This window comes from Ursus maritimus, unplaced genomic scaffold, assembly GCF_017311325.1.
Source record: "Ursus maritimus isolate PB19 unplaced genomic scaffold, ASM1731132v1 scaffold_16, whole genome shotgun sequence".
Taxonomy (NCBI): domain Eukaryota; kingdom Metazoa; phylum Chordata; class Mammalia; order Carnivora; family Ursidae; genus Ursus; species Ursus maritimus.
Window position 1 is genome coordinate 18,595,480 of NW_024424008.1, and position 17,946 is coordinate 18,613,425.

The 17,946-nt window shown below is 36.5% G+C and overlaps 1 protein-coding gene across 1 annotated transcript in view; it reads right to left on the minus strand.

Annotated features, from left to right (window-relative positions):
* The window catches only part of LOC103675339 (ferritin light chain 1-like), a 61,216-nt gene extending 43,523 nt beyond the window's left edge, over window positions 1-17,693 (minus strand). The window contains 3 exon segments of the mRNA XM_040631327.1: window positions 4,680-4,743; window positions 17,248-17,344; window positions 17,346-17,693. Of these exon segments, the coding sequence (XP_040487261.1) occupies window positions 4,680-4,743; window positions 17,248-17,344; window positions 17,346-17,693 (509 nt within the window).
* Window positions 17,694-17,946: the final 253 nt, after the last annotated feature.

Sequence of the window (17,946 nt, forward strand, 5' to 3'; positions counted from 1 at the left end):
CTTGTAAATCACTTTTTTTTTATTAATAATGATTTTTTATTATACTATGTTAGTCACCATACAGTACATCCCCGGTTTTCGATGTAAGGCTCGATGATTCATTAGTTGCGTATAACACCCAGTGCACCATGCAATATGTGCCCTCCTTACTACCCATCACCAGCCTATCCCATTCCCCCACCCCCCTCCCCTCTGTAGCCCTCAGTTTGTTTCTCATAGTCCACAGTCTCTCATGTTTCATTCCCCCTTCTGATTACCCCCCCTTTCTTTATCCCTTTCTTCCCCTACTGATCATTCTAGTTCTTATGTTCCATAGATGAGAGAAATCATATGATAGTTGTCTTTCTCTGCTTGACTTATTTCACTAAGCATTATCTCCTCCAGTGCCGTCCATGTTGTAGCAAATGTTGAGAACTCATTCTTTCTGATTGCTGAGTAATATTCCATTGTATATATGGACCACAACTTCTTAATCCAGTAAGCTTGTAAATCACTTAACAGTGCCTGGCATGTGCTAAGCATTCAGTAAATGCCTGCTATTTTTATTATTGCTCTCATTGCCATTATTATTATCATTGTTATCAATAATATAGAATCTCTATTATTGTCTAAGTCACTGTACTAGTTCCATAAGTAAAACTTAGATCCTATCCTTTCAGATCTTCTAGGCTACTTGAAGAGATAAATAAATGTGAACACATATTCATAATAGAAATTAGAAAGTGATTGTATCACAGGAGAAATATGAAAGTTTATAGGAAATTAAAGGAAGGAGGAATTATATCTACTTGGTGAAGAGGGTTTTTTATGAGCATAATTTAGAATTAGGGTAATGGAGCTAAGGGAATTCTAGGCAGAGAATGAACAGAATGAGAGGGAAAAAATAGGTATAATCTTCAGTTTGACTGGAATATAGTGAGCAAGAAAGAGGAAATAGGAATATATGGTTGGAAGCCTAGATTAGGATCAGATTGTGTGAGGACTTGAAGTCTGATCAAGGAGTTAAGTGACAGTTTTAGATGGGAGCATCACATGCAGTGTATGTTTTATCTATCAAACTATGAACTGTTTTATGGAAGACACTATATTATATCTTATTTTTATTTTTTCTAATTATTTTATTTTAACCTTTTTATTTTAAAGTAATTTTAAACCTAGGGGTGCCTGGGTGACTCATTTGGTTAGGCGTCTGACTCGTGGTTTCAGCTCAGGTTATGATCTCAGGGTCGCTGGATCCAGCCCCACATCAGCTCCATGCTGAGCGTGAAGCTGCTTAAGGTTCTCTCTCTCCCTTGCCCTCTGCCTCCCATCTTCCCCCAGCTGTCACTCTCAATAAATAAATAAATAAATAAATAAATAAATAAATAAAACTCTCAATAAATAAATAAATAAATAAATAAATAAATAAATAAATAAATAAAATTTAAACCTTCAGAAAATTGCAAAAATAGTATATGGGTTTCCTGTGTATCCATATTCCCCAGATCTTAACATTTTACCCTGTTTACTTCATCATTCTATATATACCTATTATTTTCTCTGGTTGTAATTGTAAACATAATGCTTCTTTACCCCTGAATTCTTTAGTATTTATTTCCTAAAAACAAGGCCATTTTAAAATATATTCACAGTACAAATATCAAAATTAGGAAATTAACACTAATATCTGACTCACAGTTCCTATTAAAATTCTCCCAATCAACCCACTAATGTCTTTATATCAAGGGAAAAATCTTAACCATGAGACACTACAGACTCTGGGAAACAAACTGAGGGTTTCAGAGGAAAGTGGGGTGGAGGATTGGGATAGGCCAGTGATGGGTATTAAGGAGGGCACATATTTCATGGAGCACTGGGTGTTATACACAAACAATGAACCATGGAACACTACATCAAAAAATAATGATGTACTGTATGGGGACTAACATAACGTAATAAAAAATAAAAAAAATAAAAAAAAAGAAAAAGAACCCAATCCAGGATCACATATTACATTTTTTGAAGAGTACAGGCCATTTATGTTGTAGAATTCTTTCAATTTTTTTTGTCTGATATTTCCTAATGATTAAATTTAGGTTATGCATTTATACAGCAAAAATGATGTATCCTTCCCAGCGCATCATATCAAGAGGCACATGATATCTATTTATGCCATTACTGATAATGTTAACTTTGATCACTTAGTTAAAATGGTGTCAAGTTTCTGTAGGGTTACTATTTTTCCCTTTCTTATTAAGGAGTATTTTGTGAGGAGATACTTTGAGACTATATAAATAGCCTGTTTGTGATCAAACCTACCATTAATTATTCTTGCCTGAAACAGGTATTACTACAGTGGTTGAAATGGAGATTCTCTCATTCCATAATTATTTCTACATTTGTTAGTTAGCTTTTCTTGCATGGAAAAAACTTTCACTTTCCTTCCAGTTTATTTAGGTATTATTTATGGATTCTTATTTTAGTCTATGTTATGTAATGAGTTACTAACCTTATCTACTATTGCATTCAGTTTGTCCCAGATTTGCAACTGCAAGTGCCTTTAAATGGTCTTCTATGTCCTTTAGACACATCCTTATCGTTATTTCAATACTTTTCTTACTTTCTGCCATAGCAAGATGTTCCAGTTGTAGGCAAGAATTTTTTTTAAGGTTTATTTATTTATTTGAGAGAGAGAGAATACGAGTTGGGGAAGGGCAGAAGAAGAGGAGAGGGAGAGAGAGAATCCTCAAGCATACTCCCTGGAGAGTGCAGAGCCTGACATAGGGCTCTATCCCGGGACCCAGAGATCATGACCTTAGCTGCAATCAAGAGCCAGCTGCCTAACTGACTGAGCCACCCAGGTGTCCCTAGGCAGGACTATTTTAAATATTTTTATGCTCCAGTGATATACTACCTCACACCAGTCAGAATGGCTAAAATTAACAAGTCAGGAAACAACAAATGCTGGCGAGGTTGCGGAGAAAGGGGAACCCTCTTACACTGTTGGTGGGAATGCAAGCTGGTACAGACACTCTGGAAAACAGTGTGGAGGTTCCTCAAGAAATTAAAAATACAGCTACTCTATGATGCAGCAATTGCACTGTTATATATATATATATATCATGGAATATTACTCAGCCATCAAAAAGGATGCAATCTCACCATTTACATTGACATGGGTGGAACTGGAGGATATTAAACTGAGTGAAATAAGTCAAGCAGAGAAAGACAATTATCATATGGTTTCACTCATATGAGGAATATAAGAAATAGTGCAGAAGATCATAGGGGAGGGATGCCTGGGTGGCTTAGTCATTAAGCATCTGCCTTCGGCCCAGGGTGTGATCCCGAAGTCCCTCCACTGGGAGCCTGCCTCTTCCTCTCCCACTCCCTCTGCTTGTGTCCCTTCTCTCGCTGGCTGCCTCTCTCTCTGTCAAATAAATAAATAAAATCTTAAAAAAAAAAAAAGAAGATCATAGGGGAAGGGAGAGAAGGAATCAGAGAGGGAGACAAACTATGAGAGACTCTTAACTATAGGAAACAAATTGCTGGAGGGGAGGTGGGTGAGGGTTGGGGTTACTGGGTGATGGGCATTAAGGAGGACACATGATGTAATTAGCACTGGGTGTTATACGCAACTGATGAATTATTGAACTCTACACCTGAAACCAATGATGTATTACATGTTGGCTAATTGAATTTAAATAAAAAAAAGAAAAAATATTTTTGTGCTCTTCAGGGTTTTACACCTAGTAGATGATGAATAAATACTTTATGAGTGAATGAATGAATGCATGATTAAAACAAACTGCAGGTGTACAGAAGGACATACTGTTTTTCTTTCTTTGTGTTTTTAAACACAAGTCCAATTATTCTTTTCACAAAGACCGAGCCAAAAGAAAGTCTCTTACAGACTTTTTCAAGAGAAGAAAATAATTTTTATGAAGAAGTATAAAATAAGAAATTTACTTCATTCACTTATTATTCAATTTAAAAGTGTACATTGGCACCTACTGTATCCCAAATATTATGTTTGATATTGGAGATACAACAGTGAACAAAACAAAATAGATATGGCCCTTGGCCTTATAGAGGTTATAGTCTGCTGATTAATAAATAGATTGCTGCAGAGATACTTATAAAGTCCATTTTCAACCTGTAGTTTCTTCTATTTTACTTTGTTGCTATTCTGTCAAAAAAGGCATGGGGTATCGATGAAAAAATAACATATATTTTGAAAGCTTACACTCTAAATCATTCTGTGGCCTCATTTTTGAATGGAATTCTAAAATGTATAAGACCTGCCTCTCTTACTGTCATAAAATTTACTCTCTAGTAGGAAAAGACAAATCTGGTAGTTTATCACAGTGGAAAGAATATAGGACTAGAGTTAAAAAAAATAGGGTTTGAATCTGAGGTCTTTTCCTTCTACCTCATCAACCTTCAGCAAATTACTTAACCTCTCCGAGGTTAATAACACTTAGTGCTTTACTCTTTGTAATGTACAGGAAGATAATGATGACTAACTTCTGCTATTTATTTCAGCAGATATGTGACAAAAATCCCAGTATAAATCCCTGGTTTAAATAACTGGAAATGTACTGACTCCTCTAACTGGACATCCAGTAGGGCAAGTTTCAGGGTTGTTTTATTCAATGAATCAAGGATGTCATCAGGAATCCAGGTTCCTTCTGTCTTACCTCCTTGTCATCCCCAGTGTTGTGTCATCCTGAGACTGTTCCTTCTCATAGTCGGGCGGGCTACCTGCCAAGAGTAATGTGGGTTACATGCTTCCTTGTTCTATCGAACATGAGAGAATGGGTGCCTCCTGTAAGCTATCAAACAAATAAAAATTTCTCAGTCTCATTGGGCCAACTTAGATTACACTCCTAACTTCAAAATGTCACCAGGAGAATGAACTATGTTGATTAGCTCAGGCCTGGAAAAGGGGATATGGTTACCGTAGTTGGTTTAGACTAATCAGAGTTCAAATTGGACCTGCGTTCAATTACTGAAAGCCCGTTGGTGTCATGCCATGGGGGAAGATGACATGGATTTAGGGAGAAGCTTTTTATTTAAACCATAAATACTTAAATTTAGGAAAATTTGGAGAATTGGAAAGAGCATTGCAGGCACAAGTGTAGAAGTAGAAGGGTTTTTCTTATGTGTTGCAGTAGGAATAAGGAAGCTGGTTGCTGTTCCATATTCTCCTTATTTTAGACTAGAATAAGAGCTGTCTTTTATTTTGGAATTCTCATATTTCTACCTAGATATTCCTTGCATGAGGCTGAAATCACTGTTTCCCTCAACACCACTTCTCACTCCCACCAATCGAAAAATAAAATTATCTTCTATCCTTATTTAGATGTATCTAAGGACAGAGTAATTACCAGTTTCCCATGCTCAAAATGTGGATGTGTGCATATGACTGAATGATATTGACCGTCACAATTAGGCACAATTTGCTGCATCTGTGAAGCAATAGAAACTAGTAGTAACGAAGCAGTATATTGTACCTTTAAACAAACCTGCCAACCAAATATTTCAACAAATTTGTTGCTTGCAAATTCAAATGATAAACTTGAAATCAAATGCAATTTGAGAATTTAAAATCAGTATTTTAGTTGTTTTCTTAATGTAACATGAGAAGTCATTTTGAAATTATCATGCCATACTTTGATAATTGAAGCTTGACTACAAGTAAAAAGTAGGTTTTGTGACATTTCTCAAATGTTCTAAGAGACGGCATTTCCTTTTTGAAAATTGCCACAGCTGATGTTATTTCTTATTTATCTTCATCTATGTTTACTGTCAGGAGAAAAAGGGGGTACAGAAAATCTCAACCAGGGAGAGTTCTTTCCTGCCTTACATCAACTCAGGGAAGAGATGGTTGGATTTATTAGGATTCTTGAATTCTAATTTGAAAAACAGGACATTTCTTAAAAACAATTCAGTGTATACAATATAAATATAATTCCACACTTCCTAAATTAGCTAAATTACAGTATATAATTAATTATAGAGCATACGGCACTGTATTTCTGCAAGTTGTCACATCTACTCATCTAAAGTTGATCCATCATTATTTTTCTTCCATTCCCTTTCTTGCCCGCAACGTCTGTACTTGTGCTGTCTTTTACAGTATCTCTGTTCTGTGTTACGAGAGCCCCTAGACTACTCTTGCAAATGTCTTGGAGTCCACCCAAATCCCACTTTTCCTCTCCATTTCCCAGGTTTCTTTTTCCTTTGTCATTTTATGCTTTCTGGTTTTATTTTTCCCTCTTTTTTTCTTTAATTTTCTGCAGTCACACACTGTGCCCTAAAGCATACTACCTATGTCACTTGTTTTTCTTCTTTTCCATTGTTCATCCCCCTTTTACTAATTCTTTCTGACTTCTACTTTTTTGTTTTCTTCTTTGAAGAGTATTTTTATCAACTCTCTTTTATTCCCTTCCACTTTCCTTCTTTACCTTCTCTTTCCAGTGGGATGAATTATCTCTGCCTGTCTAACAGTTCTACTCACTGTGAGGAGAGTTTGTGTCTGGAAGCAAACCTGGTTTGTTTTCTCAGTTTAGAGCATCTCTCAGCTGAAGGAGAGAGTGACAGTGATGAACATGCATCTCTCAGCTGAAGCAGAGAGTGACAATGATGAACATCAACCTGCTCTGCATGATTGGGGCTTGCTGTTTTAGTTTTTATAATCACTGCCAGTAATGTATGGGCAAATCTGTTAACACAGACTCCTTCAGACAGGATTAGGAATCCCTCCCCTGTGTTTTCATTAACAAATTGTATCACTTTCAAGCGCAGCACTTCCTCCACCACAATGTAACTATTTATTTGATTGGGAGCTTCGTGAAGGCTGAGACTGTATTTTCTAACCATCTATATTTTCAGCATTTAGCACAGTGCATTTTTATGACAAATACTTCATTCATTAAGCACACTTCAAACAGAGCCATTGTAGCACAGTTGTACATGTTTGCACTATACAATCCTAGGGGACAGCATACATATCACACAATTTAAAATTTGTATATTCATTGCAGTTTTCTGGCAGATGGCAGTAAAGTATCTAGTTCTAAGAAAATCATTTTATTATGACAGTTTCTCAACAGATGAAGGTTAATTTTTTTTTTTTGAGGAAGGGGCACCTTTTCCCAGTTTATTCAGAAATGCCTTATGGGCTGCTGGTGGCCCTGATTTGTATTTGATTTATATATATTAATACTCCGTTCCCTGCAGATTGCATCTGGCTTATTTTGCTAAAGGCAGGGCTTTCACTTTGAAGAAGGTGAAATGCAGTGTATCTTTAATATAAAAAATTAGGTGCTGATTCTCCTAAAGGGAGAGATGACTTTTCTACCCCTTTCCTTTTCATATATGGTTTCCTCTCCTTTATTTTCACTGACTTGCCAATTTCTTATTTCTTTCTCATATGTCAGTCAATATAGCAGTAGTAATTGTTTTAGCATGTACACATCAAAGTTGCGGAGAATATTAAGTGCTAACACCATACTGTACCGTACCCAAGCCCATCCACGTAAATATCCCTACCTAGCATTGAATTGTACCTTTTGGTTCCAAGATAGAATCCTGTTATGTTTCATTACAGTTCTCTTCTTCCAATTTAAAATAGATTTAATTAAGCAGCTCTGTATATCCGATAATAACACGAATAACATTTACTGATTACTTCCTATGTAGTAGGCACTTTTCTAAGAATTTTTAGGTAGTTTTGTTGTTCCTGTTTTGTAAGTGAGAAAACCTTGATACAGAGAGTTTAAGAATTTTCTGAAGTTCAGGTCGCGGTGGCAGAACCAGAGTTCAAACCCAGCAACCTGTATTTTTCTCCAAAAATACATCCTGCCTCCCACTGGCATTATTCTTGATAACCTGTAGAAAGCACTTTCAGGATTCTTTAGCATATGAACACGATTATACTAAAATTGTTAAAACCCTTTCCCTCCAAGATGCATTCAATTCCTTACTCCTATGCAGTTTCTTTCCTCTCTCCATTTGTTTTCTCTTTCTTCAATGCAACATTATACTGATAATAATGAGCAAACATTTATATGATACTTACTCCTAACCATACTATTTGGATTTTAATTATTTAGTACTTACAACTTGATTTAGATGTTTTCATATCCCCTGTTTTAGGGGAAGGTCATACAGCTAAAGTGGCCATGTAGTGTGGCCAAATAGTGTAGGTGCAGATTCCATGTGCTTAAACTTTGTGTTATGGATGAATCAGATTCATGTAAACCAGGACTCTGAAGGCCTGTAATCTTCTCTTTTACTGGCTGTGTGATCTTGGGCTAATTACTTTATATCCTAGTTTTCTCATTTGTAAGATAAAGAGTTTGGCTTAGGTAAGATCTATAGTCAAGATGGTAAGTCTATAGAGAGGAAAAAGTCATGGAAACAGGACATCTACAGCTCAAGGCCTCTTGACCGATAATTAGTGATACAACTTTGAGCAATCCATTCAATTTCTCAGAGACTCAGTTTTCTTTATAAAATGGAGATAATAATCCCTACTCTTCACCAAGTTATTATGAAAACTCAGTAGGAAAAGAGATAACATGCTGTTATAGATATCTATATTTGACATAATATTATAATATCAGGTATCTTATTATATAAGTAATAATATATTTGTTGCAGAATCTTAAAGATGAGTAGTTCACAAAGAAGAAAATAACAAGCACAAATAATTTTATGATTCAGAAATAATCACTGTTAACATTTTGTGGTATATGCTATCAGTCTTTTTTCCTCTTATGGATATGCAGCAGTTGCTTCCTGTGCCCCACCTGTATCCCTCAGATCAGACTACGGCACTGTGCTCCAGAAGATTTCTAACTGCCAGTGTGTGTCCCTCTGTGCCTGAGGGCTTTTTCAAGAACCAAAAAAGGCCATTCTGCTCATGAAAGACAGATAGGGGCAGGCTGGAAGTGCCTGGAAATGAATAATTCCTAGGAGCAGCCTTTAAATCATGACTGACCTGACTTGGAGTATAAATATGATTCCATCCCCCTTGCTCCTTGGGTGGAACAGTTGGTACTGTGTTCTAGTCTGTTTCCCAGTGTTTCCTTATGTGATTAAGTTCCAGCTATCCACTGCAGTGGTTGGTTTGGTAACATACATTTTATAGGCTTCCTTTCCTTGCCTATGTCACTTCCCCACTCTCCTGATGTTATTTCTGTACTTCCCTAATAAGTAAATTGCACTCAAATTCTTGTCTCTGGGTCTGCTTCTGAAAGAAACTCAAAGGTAGAGATGATAGAATAGGGTCTGATGCAGAGTTGATGTTCAGTACAGTTTTTTGGGTTCTTATTTTACATAGGAGGACATCAAGCCTTGAGTATGTAGTTGAGCCAGAGTTTGAACCCACAGATTTCACTTCAGAGACTGAGCTTTAACCATTATTCTTTAAGAATGGATAGCAATTCTGATGTGTCCAGGAATATACTCATAAGAACAGCCTCCTAACCGGTCCTCTTCTGCTCTTGCTTCTACCATCTTTGAACATGTAGATGAGGTTATGTTACTTCTCTGCTAAAAATTTTGTAGTTTTCCAGTTTACAAATATTATAAAAGCCAGGTTCATATAATGGCCTACAAGATCATACATGAGTTGGCCTCTCCACCTCCACTACTTTTTGACCTCATTTCCCATGATATTTTCCTCTCCCTTTGCTTCAAGTATACTAGTCTGTGGGCTTTCCCTATAAGATGCTAAGGACACTCTTGCCTCAGAGCCTTTGCATTGGCTGTTCTGTGTTCTTACCCTGATATTTATGTGGGTTGTCCCTGTATCTCCTTTAGGTTTCTGCTGAAATGTTAACTGCTCAGTGAGGCCTTTACTCTCAATCCTATTTAAAGTTATTTTCCCATGAGTGCTAGTCTCCCATGTTCCTCATTTTCCCTTCCTTGCTATATTTTTCTTCATAGCATTTAACATCCTCTGATATGCTATTTATTTCATTAAAAATTGTTTATTGGACCAGAATGTAAAGCTCTACAAGAACATTATTACTTATCTTAGTGTGTCTCTAGTGCTCAGAACAGGGCCTCAATAAATATTTGTTGAATAATGAATGAATGAGATTCATGCTGATTAGTGTTATTATTGAATGCCAGAGGAGTAGAGACTCCCTACCATAGTTTTTCTGAATCTCAGCATTTTTTTTTTTTTGCTGGACCTCACCAGTCATAGTGTCTTTATGGTGTAGCCATTAAAGTTGTAATTGGGTTTTCTGTCTTAGCGACATGATGACACATCACAGCAGCTGCTTGGACTTAAGAGAATTCAGTTTTGATAGGTTGTCTAATGCTGTTGAGTGTGCTTTCAGTATTCTAATTTGTTTTGGGTTTAAGAATTCCTTTGAGAATTTATTCCACTTCCCTAGAATGCTGACTCTTAGATTCTCCCATGCAGCTTGACTCTTTTCTCAGTGATGCTTATCTCAACTTACACAGACACCTTCATTTTTTTTCCTTCTTTTTTCTCCTGCTGTCGCTGTCAGAGAGGATTTATTACACTTCAGTCTGGTTTTTCATACCCTGTCACAGATATTTGGATATAATTGTCTAATGGTTCATGCATAAGTTTTCCATTTAGAACCTGAGGTTTGACCCTCATCAGTCTACCCTCTTTATATGCACTGTGCAACCCTATGATTGAAGAATAAATTGTGTGGAAAGTTGGTAGTGCTTATGACCCATGAAGTACAATTTACTGTGGTGATTAGATGATAACTGTTGACTTTAAATGAATATATTCAACTTAGGGTTTTTTCATGAAAACGAAACACATTTGGATCATTTAGATCAATATTGTAGTAGCACTTCTTTAAATCACATCTTCAGATCCATCTCCTTCATGAGGCTTTCTCTGACTCACTGCATTTAATTTTCAATCTGTTGATACAATTCTGGACTCAATCTTTTCCTTTGACTCCTCCTTGTAGTTATCCTAATTTATAGATTTAGTTTTGTGGGATGGTGACGGGCATGGGCTGTGGATTCAGATAAATTGTGTTTGAACCCATTATTGTCAGTGATTAGTTCTGTAATCTTGAACAAGCTATTTAACTTCTTTGTCTCAGTTTCCTTCTCTGTAAAATGAAAATAATAATACTTTTTACCTTATTGAGTTGCTATGGAGTAGTAACATAGCATGTATGAAATACTTAGTGTTTGGCAGATGTTAAGAATTCAGTGCATATTAATTGTTCTAAAATACACACAAAATGTACGTGTGTGTGTGGTGAGTAGAAGTGATCTGTATGCTCTCCTCCATTCTCCATATAAACTTTAATTTCCTGCATGTTTTAGTTGTTTTTTGGTCTCTGTTATTAGGTAGAATTGTTATTAAAAAAATAATTCACAGAGGAGAAAATCTTATACATATGGACTTCTTGGCCATGCTGTATATTTTTGCATATTAGTTGCTTATTTCTAAGAGACCGTGTCTCTTCTTTATATGAGTTAGACTCATTGAGCCACAGAATGTTCGGGTGTTCTATTCAAATCACTCATTTTACAAAGGGAAAAGTTAAAATCCAGCATGCAAGTGGCAGACCTGGGACTGAGCACAAGTTTCATGATGCTTGGGAGTGTCAAACCATGCTACACTATCTTGCTGGCATGCAGAATTCTCAGTGACTGATCAAATGAAATGTCATTCAGCAACTTAAAAAACAATCCATTATAATAGTTATTCTTTTCCCTCTTCTAGCACTCTTTTCCATCTAGGGGAAAATACATAATTTCTATGTAATTTCAAAGGACTTTCTAGAGTCCTCTGATTGTTGGAGGATTTCTTTATAGTCTCAATATGGTTAATTTGGGTGTAGAACCTATATAATAACAATTGTTTTCCTTTTCATGGCCTCTTAGACATGCCTCAGTTGCTGTATGATGCTCTCAGAATGTATAAAGTGACCACTGAAAATATTTTGGGGGTGAAGAGTTAGCATGTTTTATTGAAAAGAGAAACTAGATACAGACTGTAAATGCCAACATTCAAATTTAGTAATGTCTGCATGAAATGACATGTGCCAGTACTAATGCTATTTCTTGTGAATCTCTTTTCCTTTCACGATATAACTTTTCTTGGTTCTCCTTTATTTATTTATATTTATTCATTTTTAAATTTTTTTATTGTGTTCAGTTATCCAACATATAGTACATCATTAGTTTTTGATGTAGTGTCCAACGATTCATTAGTTGCGTATAACACGCAGTGGTCATCACAACACTTGCCCTCCTTAATACCCATCACCCAGTTACCCCACCCCTACCCCCCTCCCTTCTGTAACCCTCAGTTTGTTTCGCAGAGTCCAGAGTCTCTTTAAATAGGTGCCATCCTTTGCTCTCCTTTCAGCCTGTGAAGTTTTGTATTATAGTACCTGTACAACAGTTTTGCAAGAATCTATTTGTTTATGAAACTCATCAGCAATCCTTGTGCAGAAACTCTATCATGTTCACTTTAAATCTCTACTCCCTGGCACATGATTGGTCCATAGCAGGTGATCAATAGTAGTAGAATAATGGGAATAGTTGGACAATTTGGAATGAATATGTTCTTATTTCTTTTTGGTCTCCTTTGATGGCTATACTTTTTGAAATTCACTCAGTGATAGTGTTTCCAGGTCCCACATCTTTGGTCTTCTCACTTCACTTCTGTGCACTCTCCCTGAGTCATCTAATTGTTTCCTATTTTAAGTACATATATGCCAATGACTCCCATATATTTACCTCTAATACTGATCTCTCTTCTGAGCTCAAGCTTGTATTTCTATCTTTTAGGTATCTTCACCTAGATCCTACCCTTGTCTTTAATCTAGGGTGGGTTAGGGTCTCCAGAGCTTTTCCTTTCATAAAACCATTCAAGCTACACTTCCATTTGTTTCTCCTCTGTACAGATCCATAAGTATCTCAGTTGTACAAGTTAGAGGCTTGGAGTTTATGTGGTTCTTTTCTCCCCTCTGTATCCTATAAATCATCAGATCCTGTTACTTCTACCTTAGAAACATCTCTTGCATTTACCCCTGGCTATCTTTATGGCCAGTGTCTTATTTCAGGCCTCCATGTTCTTTTGCTTGGTATATTATTACAATGGCTTACCACATTTGTCTTTTTGCCACCAGCTCCTTCCCACTGCAGTCTTTTTCCACATGTCTACCTGAGGCATCTTTTCCCCCAAATAAGTAGATTCATGCCATCATCTTGCTTTCCTCTATAGGTTTTCACTCTCTGCTTTCATAATCTGATCCTAATATATTTCTCCAGTTGCATTTCCCATATACCCCCAACAGAAACTCTGGACTCTAGTTACACTCAAATTCAGTTTTTCTCCAAAGCTAGGTCCTTTTATGTTCTGTGCCTCTATCCATGCCCTCCCATTTGCTTGGTATGCCCTTCTCAGTTTTTTGTACGCAGCTGTGAGCCTTTCCTAAATAATCTAATGCTTTGTTCTTTATTAACACCTTTTCCATTTATGTTTATGAATCTGTATCACAATAGATTGTCAGAATAGGGAACTTGTCTTATTCTAGTCTTGAATGCTTGGACATTAGTCTGTGATTCACTGCTTAATAAATGTCTGCTGAATTAATAAAATAATGACTGAAAGCTCAGTTATATTTTCTCAACTTTTTGAGAATTTAGCAATTAGTTTAACCATCTTTCGTGCTAAACCAGAGATGGTCACACATTTCAGTGTGTTTTGGCAGGGTCAGGGCCTGACATCTGCTATGGGTGGCACAGACATCAGTGTTGTCTTTTGCTGTCACTCACCTGCTGTGTGTTGCTTTAGCTCCCGGAGCTTCCCTCTTTTTATCTGAAATTGGCTATTGCCATGCTCACTGGTTCGTAAAAAATTTTAGATGGACTAATGCTTTTTAATCTATTGTTTTCATTTGTTTTTAAACTATTTTCAGGTATACAAGTCCTATAGTTTTATGAACTTTTAAGCAACAGATAAAAAGAAATCAAAAGTAGGGCAAATAATCTATCTTATATAGATGTATTGAATTCTTTCTAGACTTTCCATTTTTAAGATCATTAGATTTTTTACCCATTATTCTAGATCTATTGAACTCAGAGTAACATGGCCCCCTTTAAACATTACTGACTTGACAGAAAGTAAGAGGATGCCCTTCGCACATGTTAGCCAGAAATTAGCCAGTATTCATGATTCACTATTGAGGTCATAAACAAAATACTTGGCTTTCTGACAGCTACATTAGTTGCTTTGTTCACCATCCACAGCTGCCAGACGTAGAATGGTTACTTGGCAGCTGGCAAAGCTTGGATTCATATAGTGGGCCTTCCTTAAACCTTAGTTTTGAAAATGTTATGCATTGAGTGTAATTACATTGAGACCTCACTAGTAGTACTTGTATTTAAATGGGAAAACTAAACCTAACACTTTCTGATTTTTCAGAAAAATTGACAACTCCTCCTAGTCCAAAGTATCACCCAATTTTCAGGCTAGTTAATTCTGAGGAAAATGGACTAAATACCATCTTATATTTTCTTTACCAGAACAACTACTAGAAACTAAAATAATTAGTAAAATGTTATGAAAAAGATTGTGGAATAAACTTTGCAATAGTTGATATATACTGGAATGTTTTTCACAAAGATAAAATATATTTCACGAAGACAGAATTCTCTTCATTCTAACTTTTAGTTTTTTGGTTAGTTTTTAGTTGCCTTTCTGTTTTCTTCCTTGCTTTCTCTGTTTCTCTTCTTTCCTCCTATTCTAGTTCTTCCCTCTTTCTTTTGCATATATATTTAGTAAACATTTTCTTTATACTAAGCATGGTGTTGGACTCTGTAACAGTTACAAGGGCAAACAAAAAGATAAGCTTCCTCCTTTCAAGTGGTGTAATAACTTAATGAAGAAAAAAAAAGATGTGTATACAAATCATTCAGAGGAGTGAACACAGTGGGGACCAATGCATCAAGGAGACTTTTAAATGTGAGTTGAGTTTAAAACTCCCCTAACATCAATATTTCAAACTAGAACAATTGTATGGAAGGGCTGATTCAACTTAATTTAATTATTTAAAAAAATTTTTTTAGATGAAGGTAAGCTCATTTTATTTCAATAGAGGATATTACTTTCTGAAAAATTAAGTCTCTGTAACAATGGGTAAGTAACATAATGAAGAAGATGGAAGTATGAAAATGGAATTTGAAATTTGAGGTCAGAGATTTTGTAGAATCTATTTCTACTATGGCTTGCAATTTGAATTAAATGACCCTTAAGTATTCTTATGTTATTCTTACTCTGTGAGTTGTAACTCAGAAAAGTTAAAACATAGGTGGTTATAATATTTGTTAATGCTAAGTCATATACATAAACTACAGAGCAATTGATACTAGAATTCTCTACATTGTTATCCAAAGTTTCATGAACTTGTGTATTTTCCAGATATTGACAGATTTATCATCTATCTATCATCTATCTATCTATCTATCTATCTATCTATCTATCTATCTATCATCTATCTATCTTTATATCTATCTGGAAATACTGAGTTCTGGGAGAGATAATGGGGCTGCTTTTAGACCCTACAGCATAATCTGTGTTAATAACCATCATAGTAGAATCTATTTATCATGTACCTACTATATTTCTAGAAAAAGTGCTTCATAAATATTATTTAATCTTTACGATGTCCCTATGAATTCATTCTATTTTATAGTTGAATAAAGAGCAATGAAGAAAAAAAAATATCAGGAACAGCACATAAGTCAGTATGATGAGATAGGAGTGTTGTCTCTGGAACTAAGGTGACCACATTCGAATCCTAGTTTTGTCACTTACTAGTTGTGGGGTTTGATCAAACTACTTTATCTCTCTAAACTTCAGTTCCTCATCTTTATTTTATATATTTATTTTTTTTAAAGATTTTTTAATTTATTTATTTGACAGAGATAGAGACAGCCAGCGAGAGAGGGAACACAAGCAGGGGGAGTGGGAGAGGAAGAAGCAGGCTCATAGCAGAGGAGCCTGATGTGGGGCTCGATCCCGTAACGCTGGGATCACGCCCTGAGCCGAAGGCAGGCGCCTAACCTCTGTGCCACCCAGGCGCCCCAGGTCCTCATCTTTAAAGTAGAATCAATAATAATACCTACATATAGAGTTATTTTGAAGGTTAAATGAGTTAACCTATTCAATTGGTTAGAATAACCAGTGATATGTAAGTGTTATTACAAGCCTGAAATCACACAGCTAGAAAATGATAGAACAGATTTTCTAGATTCCAAAGCCTGTGCTTCATTCACAATTCCATGTTGCTTCCAAGACATATCCAAGTCTTATGGATCACAGAATTTAAAAAATGAATTTGTCAATAATCAACTAAATTTCTGTTTGTTCCTCAAAGGAAACATATACACAAAGGATTCTTAATTCAAAGGCTATTTTGCCTTGGAAGTGAACTCTGGCATCTCAGAACCTATTAGTACTAAACAGTGGTGTACATGTCACTTTTCAGGGACTGTGGGGTGAAATAAAGAGGAACTTGGAGGTAAATTAACTTGGGTCTCCTCTCCAACAGGGATTTGAAAATTTGCTAGTTCTTAGGATCATCCTGAGGAGGAGTTCTCCTCTCTCTCCCCAGTTGTTCAGAGCACCTGTTGTTTCTGTGGCTTTCTTTTTTTTCTGGCCTCCTTCAAAAATCCCTTTTGGCCTTAGTGGCAGTAGTGGTGGGGATAGCTTTGTAAAATCACCAGTTTCACAGCCTTAGCACAGCTTATCTAAGTGGGATTATAGGATTGAAGATATGAAGAGTGTACTAATGTGAGCAGGTCAAAATACTATTATTATTTGTTTTCATCATGGTTGAATCTTACGTGAGAGATATAGACCAGTTCTGGATTTCTCATGTTCATCATTAGGTTGGAAGTTTCCTACTTATAGGTTTGCTCTAAAAAATTCATTGGTGTTTTTCATTCTGATTCTCTTTTCTATTTACTCATTTTTATACAGAACTTTATAAAATGGGAGGAACTGTCAAAATTTTTCAAACTTTTATTCATACCAGCAATGTATTCCAGTTTTTCCAGATCCTAATTGACACTTGTTATTGTCTGTCTCTTATTGTAGGATTTGGATCCATTTTGACCACAACCTTTTTCTGGTGGGAAGTGTATCCCCTTGTAGGTTTTTGTTTGTTTGTTTGTTTGCTATGAAAAGTTTTATTGTTTCCATTTGGTCCATAGCTTGGGAGAGGGCACCAGGGTGGTTAAAAAGCTGCCTGGTGCCTGCCTTCACCTCCTTACCTAGGAAGAGGTTCTCCAGGAAGTTATAGAGGTGGGGATCTGCATGTGCAGAAACCCCAGGCATGCAGATCCAAAGTCTGGTTCAGGTTCTTCTCCAGGACCAGTGTGGCTTTCATGGCATTCAGGGTTTTACTCCACTCATCTTGGGGTGGCTTCTGCACATCCTGGAAGAGGGTGTGGCCACTGCACTGGTTTTGCATTTTCAAGAGACACTCAGCACCCTTGGGCTTCTCATCCGCCAACTCAAAGAATTGGCCCATGTTCTCCAGAGCCACATCACTGTGGTCAAAATAGAAGCCCAGAGAGAGGTAGGTATAGGAGGCCTGCAGATGCATGTTGACCAGGCAGTTGATGGAGGCCTCCACCTTGGTGGAATAATTCTGATGAATCTGGAAGTTCATGGTCGATTAGTAATAAGGAGCTAAGCTCAAAATAAGGTGTTCACTGGTCCTGGAGGCTGAGAAGATGGCTCTGAAGGTTATGACTAGAGAAAAGGCTGGAGGGTGGTTAGAGGCTGGTAGAAGGGGCGTCTCTGGGTCTGTTCCATCCAAACACTGTTGAAGCAAGAGACAGATCCACAGGACTGCTGGGTACACTGCCTCATTGTGGTTTTGATTTGTATTTCCCTAATGACTAATGATGTTGGACATCTTT